Below are 13,272 nucleotides of genomic sequence, written 5' to 3'. Positions count from 1 at the left end.
ATAGCGCCACACAACGGGGGCAGCGGATGCATTATTACAACGCATCCGCATGCGCGGTCGGAAATGGCGGACACAACGCACCAAAAAACGTTACAAGCAACGTTTTTTTGAGCTGACGGCCCGACGCAACCGTCGCACGACTGTTGCAACGTGTGGCAATGCGTCGCTAATAAAAGCCTATGGAGAAAAAGCGCATCCTGCAGACAACTTTGCAGGATGCGTTTTTTCTGCACAACGACGCATTGCGATGTGCGTCGTACGACGCTAGTGTGAAAGTAGCTTAAGGCTACTTTCACACTAGCGTTTTCTGGTGTACGTCGCAATGCGTCGTTTTGGTGAAAAAACGCATCCTGCAAATGTGCCCGCAGGATGCGTTTTTTCTCCATACACTTGTATTACCGACGCATTGCGACGTATGGCCACCACACGTCGCATCCGTCGTGCGACCGATGCGTCGTGTTTTGGCGGACCGTCAGCACAAAAAAATGTTCCATGTAACTTTTTTTGTGCGTTGAGTCCGCCATTTCCGACCGCGCATGCGTGGCCGGAATTCCGCCCCCTCCTCCCCGGACCTTACAATGGGGCAGCGGATGCGTTGTAAAACTGCATCCGCTGCCCCCGTTCTTAATTTTTTTCACAGCTTGCATCGGTACGTCGGGCCGACGGCCCCGTACCGACGCTACTTTCACACTAGCGTCGGCCCGACGTACGTTGTGAAAGAAATGAACAACGGGGGCAGCGGATGCAGTTTTACAACGCATCCGCTGCCCCATTGTAATGTCCAGGGAGGAGGGGGCAGAGTTTCGGCCGCACATGCTTGGTCGAAAATGGCGGACACGACTCACAAAAAGAGTTACATGTAACGTTTTTTTGTGCCGAGGGTCCGCCAAAACACGACGGATGCAACGTGTGGCCATACGTCGCTAATGCAAGTCAATGGAGAAAAAACGCATCCTGAAAGCACATTTGCAGGATGCGTTTTTTTTCCAAAACGACACATTGCGACGTACAGCAAACAACGCTAGTGTGAAAGTAACCTAATTCTGGCATCACACTGCAGAAGGGCGGCATTACAGAGAGAGCTGCAGAGCTGAACTCACAATGCTTCTTCCCCAGGCCTGTAGCTGGAGCTCATGTTGGCATCAGTGCCTGGCACCCATATTGGTCTCTGTCTGCTGCCTCTACGGGTGAGATTATTGAGTGATTCGGGGACACATTTCAGGTTTTTGGAAATGCAGCCCCTCCCATCAGCCCCCTGGACAATCACTGGCCGCAGTGTCAGACGCCGGCCACAGGAGGGCAGCAGCGGCCAGGCTAACCCGGCGGTTGCTAAGGGAATCCTTGAAAGCGGAAGTGCTGTCCACACGTGGGTGCAGACATGGCGGAGAAGAGGCCGAGGCTGCTGCTGGTGAGGATTACAGGGCGGTAGTAATCCGGGATAAGGAGTCCTGACTCTCATCATCCTCCACTCAGGACATGTGCTCGGGCACGGGTGGCTCTGGTTTAGACATTAGTCTGTACGAACACTTAGATAAAGCGCAGGATGTGATCTTTGGTGTGAGAGTTGCATGCTGGGAGTTGTAGTTCTACAGACTGGTGAATAGCTAGATCATGCATGTACTGTTATCACTGGCTGCTGTTCCTCTGCTGGGAATTCATGTATTTGTAGTTCCCCCTGCTTCCATGGTGAGGCGCATCTCACAGCTGAGGGATTGCTACTTTGTATCCAGGCTGGACAATCGCTTGGGAAATAATGGGTTAATCCAGTGTGTCAGATCGGTGGGAGGCTTCCTTATTGATTTAGCAACCATTATCAAAAAGGGGTGACGCACCCTGTTTTTAAAACCCATCCTGTCGCAATCTTGCATTGAAGGAGCCAGGATTGTCGGGGTCCCTGTGCCCCTATGGTTTGGGGCTTATCACCCATCCAGTGCCCAGGAGATAAATGCTTTGGACTGCGATATGAGGGGTTTCCGTTACTGTAAAACACATTTTTTTCCCAATACTGGCTGGACTGAGGTCGGACCCCCGGGTACTCTGCGTCTCCCACCGGTCTCCTTGCTCCTTCTTCAGCCTGTAGGTGAAGGCTGCAGCTGATCAGGATTATTAATTGGCTGCAGCGGTCATCTGATGCCTCTGGCCGAAGACGCAGCAAGGATAGGAGTGGGGGAGGACAGTCAGGATACGGAGGAGCAGCACTGGAGTGGATGAGAATCATTATTTTCCCTCTAGTTTGGGCCCATTGTAAATGTGTTTTAAAGCGGTGAACAAATCCTGCAACTATCGGAGAAGCTCCCAGCCTGTGTAGCAAACCCTCAGCTGTGAGTACGAGCCACAACGCCGGAGTAGCCTTTATCCTCGGGATCACAGGGGGCGCAGGACAAACTCCTGTCTTGATGGTATTTCAGTCCTCTATGAACCACGGTCCATAAACAGACCATGCTGTCTGGATCCGGCCGCGGATCTTCTGACCTGATCTCCCCAGCCTTATACAATCCTGCAGGGTGATGTGTTCTGCTCTGGGGACCTGCATCCGGTCCGTACTTGCACCATGTTTCACGAACTGGTAGGAAAAGAAAACCCTCAGCTATAAGGTATAGGACCCATACTGATCCTCTGGCTGTAAACCAGTATCATCCACCTTCACTGACAGCAAGCAGAGAGTGGTCAGGAACTGAAACACAAAGTATAACAGCAAATTGACAAAGTTTTTGCAGAATAAATACAGGGGTTAGTCCATGAATATTATTGATCATCTGTCCACGGGTCATCTCTGGGACCCCCACTGATCACGGGAACAGGGGTCCCATGTATGGCTTGGATGCAGTGATGGTCACACATGTGCACGAAATGCTCGCTTTATTCAATGTTTTTGGGGTTGATGGAAATGGACAGGATCATACCGTGCTGTGCCGGGGGATGGAGCATGACCCAGGGATTCCCTGTTTGGGTCTCCTGGACTTTTTGGGTCCTGCTTAGACCCTGGAACAAGCGACTATAAAGGATTTCCCTTAGCTCTAGCCTTAATTTTTTTTTTTCTTTTCCAGGAATCTGAGGAGAAAACAGACTGGAGAAAATATAATGCGCAAAGTATGACCCGTCCCTCGTGTGTCACCTCCTTCGTGTCCTTTATAGAAGTCTTAACTACCTGAAAAACTTTGCAAATTGCAGGAAAAGAACTGCTGAAAAAATGGAAGGAGTCGAGGTTGCTGAAGCAGTTGGAGAGGAAGCATGTACAGAAACAGCGAAAAGCTGAGAGAGTGCAACAGGAGGAAGAAGAGAAGGGGGAATCACACGGTACAGTCAGTTGTTTGGCCATGCTGGGTGATGTAGTGTCACAACAGCACTGCGTATCCGAGCATGGATGATGATGGTGTTCTTGTGTTTCTTAGGTCGTCCCTACACAGTGAGTGTGGCATTACCTGGCTCCATCATGGATAACGCCCAGTCACTGGAGCTGCGTACGTACCTGGCTGGACAGATCGCTCGGGCGTGCGCCATTTTTTGTGTGGATGAGATAGTGATCTTTGATGAGACCGGAGAAGGAGCAAAGTACGTAATCGCATCTGAGGGTGAGAGTGAAGATGGTGAATGATAAATGCGATGTGTTCTCATCTGATGCACTCTGAATTGCAGAAGCACGGAGGGAGAGTTTGAGGGGGTCGGCAAAAAAGGCAACGCCTGTGTGCAAATGGCGCGCTTACTGCAGTATCTGGAGTGTCCACAGTGAGTACAGATCTCCGGGAAATGGCCGTCTTGTCACCGTCGGTCCCGCTCACTTGTGTGATGTGCTTCACGCTCTTGTCTTTTCCTCCATAGGTATCTAAGAAAATACTTCTTCCCCAAACATCCGGATCTGCAGTTTGCAGGTAGTTATACAATCTCTAGGTGATATTGAGGTCTATCTTGGGGCATTTGCAGTGGCTTCATCATTCTGTCTGTTAACCCCTTCTAGGGCTCCTGAACCCTCTGGACAGTCCTCATCATGTGAGATCTGATGAAGAGTCCAAGTACAGAGAAGGAGTTGTATTAGATCGACCCACCAAGGCCAGAAAAGGGTCATTTGTGAACTGTGGGACGTGGAAGGTACAGCGACACCTACTATAGGTGACTGTAGGTCGTCTGCTAGGAGTAAATGCTGGTCAGAGCCATCAGTACATCTTATGTCTTTGCAGGAGGTGCAGATCGACAAGCAGCTACAACCTGGAGTCAGAGTCACCGTTCAGATGCAGACTGGTAACTTAAGTGTGTCCGAAATAAATAAAAAAATTATACATATATATCTATATATCATCTGTCAGACTTGTTAGAGACTCAATTCATCATCTTAGTGTTTAGTCTGTAATACTAAAAAGTAAAAAAAAAAAAAAAAAAGTGACAGATTTAGGTAGCTTCTTCCTCCTTTTCCCCCTCATTAGTTGGAGAAGTGATACAATACCAGCCCAAGCCCATTGCTATCAGTGGCACTGGTTTTAACACTGGAAATCTCCTTTTAACCAAGGCTATGTGCACATGTTCACTATTTGCAACAGAACATTCTGCTAGAAAAACTGTGTAAAACATGCATGTTTTAGCCTGTTTGTGTTTTCCTGTTTATTAGAATGGGTGAAAACTCCTGAAAATATTAATGAAACTGCTTCAAATCTACAAGGAAAAAATAAACAACATGTGCGTGGGATTTCAGAAAATGCTGCGTCTTTTTGTCGCAACGTGTGTACATACCCTAAAGGCGTTTGTAGGCCCCTCGCTCCACCATCCGTCAGGCGGTGAGCAAGCAGATGACATGGTGTCAGGACGCGTGCGTGCGTCCCAGCAGTAAGCGCAGACGCACCAGCCTCGCTCGCCTCCCAGTGCAAATGTGAACAGCGCCGGACACCTCTGTAATATTGGGCTAGGGAGGGAGATAAAGCTGTTGTCCAGAGAAGATTCTAGATAACCTCTTGATTGATAATTTCTCTGCACTGGAAAAACCTTTTAAATGAGACGTTCTGCCCTATCGGTGTATAGTGTTTCCCGGGAGCCATAGCTAATACAATATACATTGCCAACTGTCTAATGTATATAATTCTCAGCTTTTCCTACATTAATCATCCTACAGATTTGTTGTTATATCTGGACTTTTAATTTTTTTTTTTTTTAATCAAAAAGTTAAAAAAGGAATTGTGGTGTCGCCGCATCATCCGAGGCTAGAAGATGGCATATACTGGGGGTACAGAGTGAGGCTGGCATCGTGCCTCAGTGAGTATGAGGCTCCATATCTAATCTCATGTCTGTGTCGTGTCCTGTCGCTTTCACGCTGCTCTGTATCTTAGGTGCGGTCTTCACAGAAGGCCCCTTTAAGGACAGCTATGACCTTACAATCGGAACCTCAGAACGAGGGACCAGTGTGGAGGAGGTGACGCTGCCAGGTTTCCGGTAATTGTTCGAGCCTTTATCATTTTTGGGTACACACATTAGGATGTGGTAAATGACATCGGGTGCTCAGATCCCGTTGTGCCTCCGTCCTACAGGGATTTATTAGTACGGCCACTTATGCTTCATGCAGGACATTGCGATTCTCCTGTTGATTCTTCCGGCTCAGTGTTTCTTCAGTCTTAAACACCTTTTGTGATGAGTATTTCCTTCTGCTACTTCACATCAGTGACATTTATCTTCTGATATGTTGTCAGACATGCTTTGATTGTATTTGGTGGACTTCAAGGACTGGAAGCCAGCGTGGACAGTGACCAGAACCTGGACATAGACGAACCGGGCATCTTGTTCAACCATTACCTAAACACGTGTCCAGGCCAGGGCAGTCGCACAATCAGGACAGAGGTTGGTAGATCCATGTCTGCACATAAAGTGCGTCATGTACTCGCACTATAGATCGTAACTGTAGGGCCCTTTTCTTATTTCTGCAGTAGATACTGTGCTGCAGCAGTTCTGGCCATTCACTTTCATAGGTCTGAGCTGCAGTACCAGACACGGCCTACGGTCACTGAGTGGCGCTGTTGGTTTTAAAAATCAGAAGAGGCTGCATTGCACATTTCATGTGGTTAGACCGTCTCCTACCAATTGCACTATTTACAGGGAGCGAACCCCTCTTCAGGCAGGGGTTACACTCCAGGGGTTGCTTGATCAAAGATCATAGGGCCCCCCATTTACTTGCCCTATGACCAGCAAACAAGTCCCAAAAAGTCCAGATGATGTGACTTTTGGCAATATGTTTGTCGCACTGCTCCCCCACTCGCTTGCTGATATATGTATGTCACTGATATCTGTCCTGTAGCCCCAGTGGCAGAAACAATTCACAATTGATGGAATCTAAGTAGTTCTTGGAAGTTTATTTTAACTTTTTTTTTTTTTTTCTTGTTCCTCTGTCTAGGAAGCCATATTGATCTCACTCACCGCATTAAAACCCAGACTAGAACATGCCGGTCAGGAGCTCGAGGAGAGCTGAGGAATGGCGGACAGCCTGAGTGCTGCGGACATTGTATATATGAACAAAGCAAGTGATCAATAAATGTATTAGATTCTGCTGGATTTGTCCTAATTCTATTCACCTGTCCATAGACATCCCTAGAGGCGGTAGACAAGACAGGTCCGCGCTGCCTTCACTACCCCATGCCCCAGGTCATTTGCCTCCTGCCGTGATGGCCCTCAAGTTACTCGAGCTCTTCAGAATGTTAGGAACAAACAGCAGCCCCGACGCGCGCTCAATGCTCTCTATCGGGACCAAGAAGTGCTCCAAGGGGGTCTTCACGTCTACGGGGCAGTTGGGCATCACATAGGGCCGCAGCTCTAGCTCTCCATTGTGCTTCTCTATGACGACCACCTTGAAAAAGTGCGTAGGGACAGCGACGTTGTTCGCACCGATGACTTGGTATTTCACGTACATTTTCCCGTCTGCTTCCATTCTGTAAAGAGAGAGGAATGAGTGCTAGGATCACCAGGATCCATCAGCATCTCGCCGTCACATGACTCACTTTGGTAAGAACAGGGGTCCGGTGCACACGTACACGTTCTTGTTCCTCCTGGACAGGCCCCGGCAGTATTTCTCCAGGTTGTTCCAGGCATACTGATTAAGATTTGGGTTCTGGGGAAGGTAAAATAAAAAAGCACAAGTCAATACCCACAACAATAACTACAGCAGTGGACTACAACACCCAACATGTTAGAAGTTCTGCAATAATTGGAGATCTTCCACTTTGATGACTTCATAGTGCTATAAACACCTACATGACTGAAGCCTGGTCATTTATACTTTTATATTTTTCCAAAATTCTATCAAAGAATCTGCTGGGAGCTCATTGGAAAATCTATAGACAGCACAGGTGCTATAGTCAGCCAAATTACTATATGGGCAGCGCATGTGGGGATAAAATAGGTTTTCCCAAAACTTGGTAACTGCGTTCCCAGATTTTCTAATGTCGAACCGTCCCTTTTAAAAGTGTTGACACGTTTAGGGTATGTGCACACGATGCGGAAAACGCTGCAGATCTGCAGAAGTTTCCCATGAGTTTACATTACAATGTGAACCTATAAGAAAAAATGCTGTGCACATGCTGCGGGGAAAAAACGCGCGGAAACGCAGCGGTTTACATTCCGCAGCATGTCACTTCTTTCTGCGGATTCCGCAGCGGTTTTACAGTTGCTCCAAAAGAAATCCGCAATAAATCTGCAGCAAAAAAGCAGCGTTTTTGCCCTGCAGATTTATCAAATCCACTGCGGAAAAATCCACAGTGGACCATTATACGTGTGCACATATCCTAACTGCTAAAGGAGCTGAGCTGTAATACCGAAGAACGGCCACTAGACTGTATGGTGCTGTGCTGGTTCCATAGACTCTTAACATGCAGAGGGAGCAGATAAAAGCTGATCTATGGGGCTGCCAGGGGTCGGACCCCCACCGACTTGATATTGGGGATAATTTATCAATAGCTATGTCCTATAACCCCTTTCTGACATTGTCTGTAGCAGTGCATCCAATGTTGCATTTCCATATGAGATGCCTGCTCAGAAGCTGAGACTGCATCATTCCCGACAGATGCTGGCTGTGCTACACACACGGCAGCAGCAAACAGTGCTGAGTAGTGATGAGCGAACGTGCCCGGGTAAGGTGTTATGCTGGGATTGCCTGCCTGTTTATTAGGCCATTCCCGCATGTGTAGCGGCTGACTATCAGCTGCAGAGACTCATTCATTTGAGCACGCCAAAATACTCTGCACTCGAGCATGCTCAGATGACACCTTATCTGAGCGCATTCACTCATCGAGCAGTAAAAATGGACGCTATAAAAATGTTTTGTTTTTTTTTAATTGCAATTTAACCGCTCGTGGGGAAAATCCTCGTAATATGCTGTAGATGGGGAAAAAAAAATGAACCTGGCAACCCCACGCCTCGTTTATATTGCTGTGATATGAACAGTCTGTTACGGCTGCAAGATCTGGACCCTTCAGTTAAAGCGTACCTCCACTATGGTGGTCCTAAAGCAACTGAGCAAAAAAATGCTCTATTATAGCGTCTTGCTGTTAATCCGCAGCACCGAGCACTGAAGTCTGCGCTGCACTAACCCCGGCCGTGTCCTGCTCGGCTGAGTCTTCAGTGCGGGAGCGAGCGTCATGCGATCTTACAGCACTGAAGCCGGGAGCAAAGAGCGACAATCAGGACGCTGCCTAGGCGAGTGCAGCCATACTAGGGCTGTCGGTGCTGAGGATTTACAGAAGACTCCTATTGGGGAGGAACGCTTTAAGTGACCTGAAATTAGGGTTCGGTTCACTCTGCAGGGTGACTGTATCGGGATGCTAAAATGCAGCTGTTGAGAACTACAATTCCCAGCATGCCCGTACCTGTGGGTAGACGTTGCTCAGTATGAAGGTCTCGTCCATTGCCTTTTGGCTCCACTTGTGATTTGCCGCAGCAGCCAAGTGCCCTCGGTCATAGCCACTGCCACGGTAGTCATAGTTGGTAGCCCGGTGATAGGGGTGCACGGACTCGTCTTCTGTGAATTCAGAGTCTTCACGGTTGGCGCTGCCCTGTATCCCTTCACCATTCAGCTGCTCCAAAACCCAGGCTGGGCCCCGAAGTCTGGGGTCATAGCTCAGGACATGGGACTGGCGAGTCTTGAGCTGACTCAACCCAGGTAAACCAAAACGGGTGATGCTGGAGGAAGGAGGCCGGGAGATATCGGAGGCTGCCTCAACTATTAGAGGCTGGAGGATCTTAGGAGCAGCGTCATCCTTTACTTTCCAGCTGGTCAGACCTGCACCAAGTGCGACTCCGACAGCCAGGGAGGCCCCTGAGAGCAGAACACTGCGGGGTACTCTCATCTTCAACGCCTGCACCCTAGGTCCATTCTGGGGGCTTCCTGTAAGAGAATAATCAGTGACCCTCCATCACAATCCTCTACTGCTCGGACAGACCTCATGCCAACGTACTGGGATGTACAGCACTGCGAAGGCTTTACACAGATGTGACGAAAACGCTGCAGAGTAAGAAGTGGCAGCAGTTTATTTCTATCAGTTAATGAGGAATCTGAATTCCGTCAATATTTGGGGAGCGCTTCTTGCCTTTATTAGGTCTCTACACCCGGACAAAGGGGTTTTCTAGGATTATAGTTGGGCGTATGAGAAACCAGTTAGAGCAATCGACTGATGATCGTTTTCATGTGTAGATTGAAACAGTCATTACCAGAAACGGCCGTAAAACTGGGTGAGGAACAAACGTTTCTAGAAAGGTGCGGTTGTGGATGACAGTTTCATGTCACCAGCCGTACACCATGGAAAGACTGGGCACAGGGTAGTTATACTGCATCAGCAAGGTCTCTCCCCAGACAAAGATCTCAAGGCAGACGGAGGTTTTAATGTTTGTTACAAGCTCTTGTAAAGAAGCGCAGCAATAAATGGGCAAGATGGAGGACTGTAGAGGTGGACAGCCAAGGAAACTTAGCGCACCAGATGAGACACATGATGCTTACTCCTAATCAGAAGATGCCCAGCAGTGCCATCAGGAAAGAACAGATAGCAACCAATGGGACCCAGCTACACCCATCTACTGTGTGGCCTGAAGTGGTCATCATGGAAGAATTGTAACCAAAAAAACTTACCGTACATGGAAACAATGCCAAGAGACTCAACTTTTAATGGAAACTTAGGAACAAGGGTGCAGAAAACTAGCTGGAGCTCTGGACTAATGAACCAAAATGTGAAATATTTGGCTGTGACAGAAGGCAGGATGCATTTGTTTCCACACCTGCCTAAAACTTTTGCACAGTACTGTATATGGGTACAGCTAGTTACTAAGTGGTGGTTCCAGGGTGGCCACATTGTGCACGCTGTACAATATAGGGTAGGGGATAATTTGCTGATCCCTGGAGATGCGATCACTGGGACCCCAGAGCTCCCGAGAAGACGATATATATTCACTCAATCTCTGCTCAATTTATTGTCTATGTGACTGGGGAAAATAAGAGAAGAGCACTTCGCTATCTCTGCCAGTCCCATAGACAATGAATAGAGCGGCAGCCAAGCATGCTTCATGTAAGGTGCGGCTGCAGACCCTCAATGATCAGCACGTTACCTACACAGAAAGGATAACTTGTGTTTTTGTATTTGAATGATGTTTTGTTTTTTTAAATAATTGTAATTTTTATTGAAGGATTTTCATATTCAACAAAGACCAGACTTGGAAAAATGAATAAAGATTAACAGATTACAATGATAACAAAGCAAATCAGCTTTATGATATAGATGTAACATGGTATTATTAGTTAGGGGGTGAAGGGTACGAGGCTGAAGTTGGTTTCTTATTCGTTCAGTTTCTTATTCGGAGCTGAAGTTGGTTTCTTATTCGTCGGTTTCTTATTCGTCAATTTTTTCTTTTCTGTTTTTTATAGGTTTAACAACAAAAAATAAGAATCACAATAATAACAGACAATGCAGTGAGGAGCCCTGATGTGAATACACTTAAAAACAGCTACAAAAACAATAAAACTGGCACAAAAATGGGCATCACAGCGGGCACCAAAGAGCGCTGAAGAAAGGGTTAAATGCCTTTGGGCCACTGATCTCACACTGCAGACATATAGAACAGGGCGCCCCACATCCAAACCAGTTATCTCCAGCCTGGCCCAAATGGGTTCTGGGCATCAGAACTGGCATCAAAGTGGACAGACAGTCAATTTTTGCCATTTGAATAAGTAACTGATGTTTTTAAAAAGTGAAATGACTTTGGGCCACTGATATGATACATAAAATACACAGATAGTGATGCCCTGCATCAAACCCAGGTCCCTCCAGCCTGGCCCAAATGGGTTCTGGGCACCAGAACTGGCATCAAAGTGGGCAAAAAGCCAATTGTCACACGTTTGAATTAGTAACTGATGTATTTAAGGGGTTAAATGCCTTTGGGCCACTATTCTGACACTTAAAATACACACACAGTGATGCCCTGCATCAAACTCAGGTCCCTCCAGCCTGGCCCAAATGGGTTCTGGGCACCAGAACTGGCATCAAAGTGGGCAAACAGACCATTTTCACAGATTTGAAAAAGTAACTGATGTTTTTAAGGGGTTAAATGCCTTTGGGCCACTGATACCACAGTGCATACATATAGAACAGGGAGCCCCACATCAAAAACAGGTCCCTCCAGCCTGGCCCAAATGGGTTCTGGGCATCAGAACTGGCATCAAAGTGGGCAAACAGCCCATTTTCACACATTTGAATAAGAAACTGATGTTTTTAAGGGGTTTAATGACTTTGGGCCACTGATCTGACACTGAAAATACACAGACAGGTATGCCCTGCATCAAACCCAGGTCCCTTCAACCAGGCCCAAATGGGTTCTGGGCATCAGAAATGGCATCAAAGTGGGCAAACAGCCCATTTTCACACATTTGAATAAGTAACTGATTGTTTTAAGGGGTTAAATGACGTTGGGCCACTGATGTCACTACACCCTTACATCCCCCATAATGGCTTTGTGGTCCACCGCCATTGACATTATGCCACTTTTATTAGTGTTAAAATGTAGCAGCAATTTTTCATTATTTTTAAGGAAATTTACCAAACCTACACCAGTTACTTATTCAATTGTGTGAAAATGGGCTGTCTGCCCACTTTGATGCCAGTCCTGATGCCCAGAACCCATTTGGGCCAGGCTGGAGATAACAGGTTTGGATGTGGGGCGCCCTGTTCTATATGTCTGCAGTGCGAGATCAGTGGCCCAAAGGCATTTAACCCTTTCTTCAGCGCTCTTTGGTGCCCACTTTGATGCCCATTCTTGTGCCAGTTTTATTGTTTTTGTAGCTGTTGTTCAGTGTATATACATCAGGGCACCTCGCTGCATTGTATGTTATTATTGTGATGCTTATTTTTTGGTGTTAAACCTACAAAAAACAGAAAAGAAAATACTGACGAATAAGAAACCAGCTTCATTGCCTCGTGTGAAGGGTGGAAGGAGATATTTGACCCAGTGAATAAGGTCCTAATACTCAGAGTTCCTGAATGACCCTTTAAAGTTTAAAGGGACGTCCGGCGTATTAAACACCACATGTAATATCCTATTACAGGTAACAGACTGTGACCCCTAAAGCCATAGCTCAGGGCAGAGCATGGATAGCCAAAGCCTACTGGCAATGGAGGACCCAGCACTTTCTTCCAACACAGCCCATTGTTTGTAGTACTATAAGTCCCACAATGCCCTGTCCTGCCACAATGTGACTCCAATGCCCTTGATCTGTCAGCAAGTGTTATAATCGGAAGCAATGTTTCATCCGCAGAGACATGAGGACGTGTAATAATGCAGGAGGACAGTGCAGGCACAAGCACAGGGCAGACATTACTTACAGACGCACGGAGGGAGCAGGGGACAGCTCAGGAAGAGGGGTCCTCGGTGTGCGCACCACACTCCCACCCTGTGGTCACGTTTAGTATTACAGGTATGCAGTACAGTGTGCACAATGGCGCCATCGTGTGGCAGAGTAGCAGCATTTGCGAGCAATAGTTTGCACCAGGCTGAGGTCACAGGACCAGACTTCATCATACAGTTTCTGCTGGCATAGTTTGGGTGTAAACACTAACGAACGCCACTAGGGGCGTGACTGGACAAGGTTGAGGTCATGGCTTAGCGCAATACATGGCCCTCTTTCCTGCTTGGAGGTATGCTACTACTCCTGCCATGCTTCTCCAGGCGGCTGACCCCTGGTGTAGAGTGTAACCTGATCCAGCAGGACCGGAAGGCGGAGCATAAGATAGCCTACTAAACTGCGCATGAGCATTCCCCACTGGCGCC

General features: G+C 47.5%; 2 protein-coding genes across 3 annotated transcripts; one reads left to right on the top strand and one right to left on the bottom strand.

The window, feature by feature from the left end:
• The first annotated feature begins 1,023 nt into the window (after positions 1-1,023).
• SPOUT1 (SPOUT domain containing methyltransferase 1) lies at positions 1,024-6,520 on the top strand. Of its 2 annotated transcripts, none has more exons than XM_069748136.1 (12): positions 1,024-1,408; positions 3,048-3,090; positions 3,172-3,297; positions 3,393-3,552; positions 3,637-3,726; positions 3,820-3,869; positions 3,956-4,086; positions 4,176-4,236; positions 5,149-5,238; positions 5,313-5,415; positions 5,670-5,817; positions 6,368-6,520. In XM_069748136.1, the coding sequence occupies exons 1-12, from the start codon at positions 1,379-1,381 to the stop codon at positions 6,440-6,442; spliced, it is 1,107 nt and encodes a 368-aa protein (XP_069604237.1). In that variant the 5' UTR covers positions 1,024-1,378; the 3' UTR covers positions 6,443-6,520. The 2 variants fall into 2 exon arrangements, with proteins under 2 accessions (XP_069604237.1, XP_069604236.1); XM_069748135.1 differs by having other exon boundaries at positions 1,332-1,408; positions 4,176-4,245.
• A 35-nt stretch (positions 6,521-6,555) lies between these two features.
• ENDOG (endonuclease G) lies at positions 6,556-12,951 on the bottom strand. Its single transcript, XM_069748137.1, has 4 exons — positions 12,828-12,951; positions 8,832-9,349; positions 6,969-7,078; positions 6,556-6,899 (listed from the first exon to the last, which is right to left on the bottom strand). Exons 2-4 carry the CDS (start codon positions 9,309-9,311, stop codon positions 6,617-6,619), a joined length of 873 nt encoding a protein of 290 aa, XP_069604238.1. The 5' UTR covers positions 9,312-9,349; positions 12,828-12,951; the 3' UTR covers positions 6,556-6,616.
• Between the last annotated feature and the right edge of the window lie 321 nt (positions 12,952-13,272).

This window comes from Ranitomeya imitator, chromosome 2 (genome assembly GCF_032444005.1).
Source record: "Ranitomeya imitator isolate aRanImi1 chromosome 2, aRanImi1.pri, whole genome shotgun sequence".
In the NCBI taxonomy this organism is placed as follows: Eukaryota; Metazoa; Chordata; class Amphibia; order Anura; family Dendrobatidae; genus Ranitomeya; species Ranitomeya imitator.
This window is presented reverse-complemented; position numbering and strand designations above follow the sequence as displayed.

What these genes read in the sequence shown, in the direction of transcription:
- SPOUT1 (XM_069748135.1), top strand. Translation starts at nt 1,379, where the DNA reads ATGGCGGAGAAGAGGCCGAGGCTGCTGCTG. An exon ending in GAGACCGGAGAAGGAGCAAA is followed by an intron (nt 3,553 to 3,636) that starts GTACGTAATCGC and finishes TCTGAATTGCAG; the next exon opens with AAGCACGGAGGGAGAGTTTG. An exon ending in TCCGGATCTGCAGTTTGCAG is followed by an intron (nt 3,870 to 3,955) that starts GTAGTTATACAA and finishes AACCCCTTCTAG; the next exon opens with GGCTCCTGAACCCTCTGGAC.
- ENDOG (XM_069748137.1), bottom strand. Translation starts at nt 9,311, where the DNA reads ATGAGAGTACCCCGCAGTGTTCTGCTCTCAGGGGCCTCCCTGGCTGTC. An exon ending in TGAGCAACGTCTACCCACAG is followed by an intron (nt 7,079 to 8,831) that starts GTACGGGCATGC and finishes TACCTTCCCCAG; the next exon opens with AACCCAAATCTTAATCAGTA. An exon ending in GGACCCCTGTTCTTACCAAA is followed by an intron (nt 6,900 to 6,968) that starts GTGAGTCATGTG and finishes CTCTCTTTACAG; the next exon opens with AATGGAAGCAGACGGGAAAA.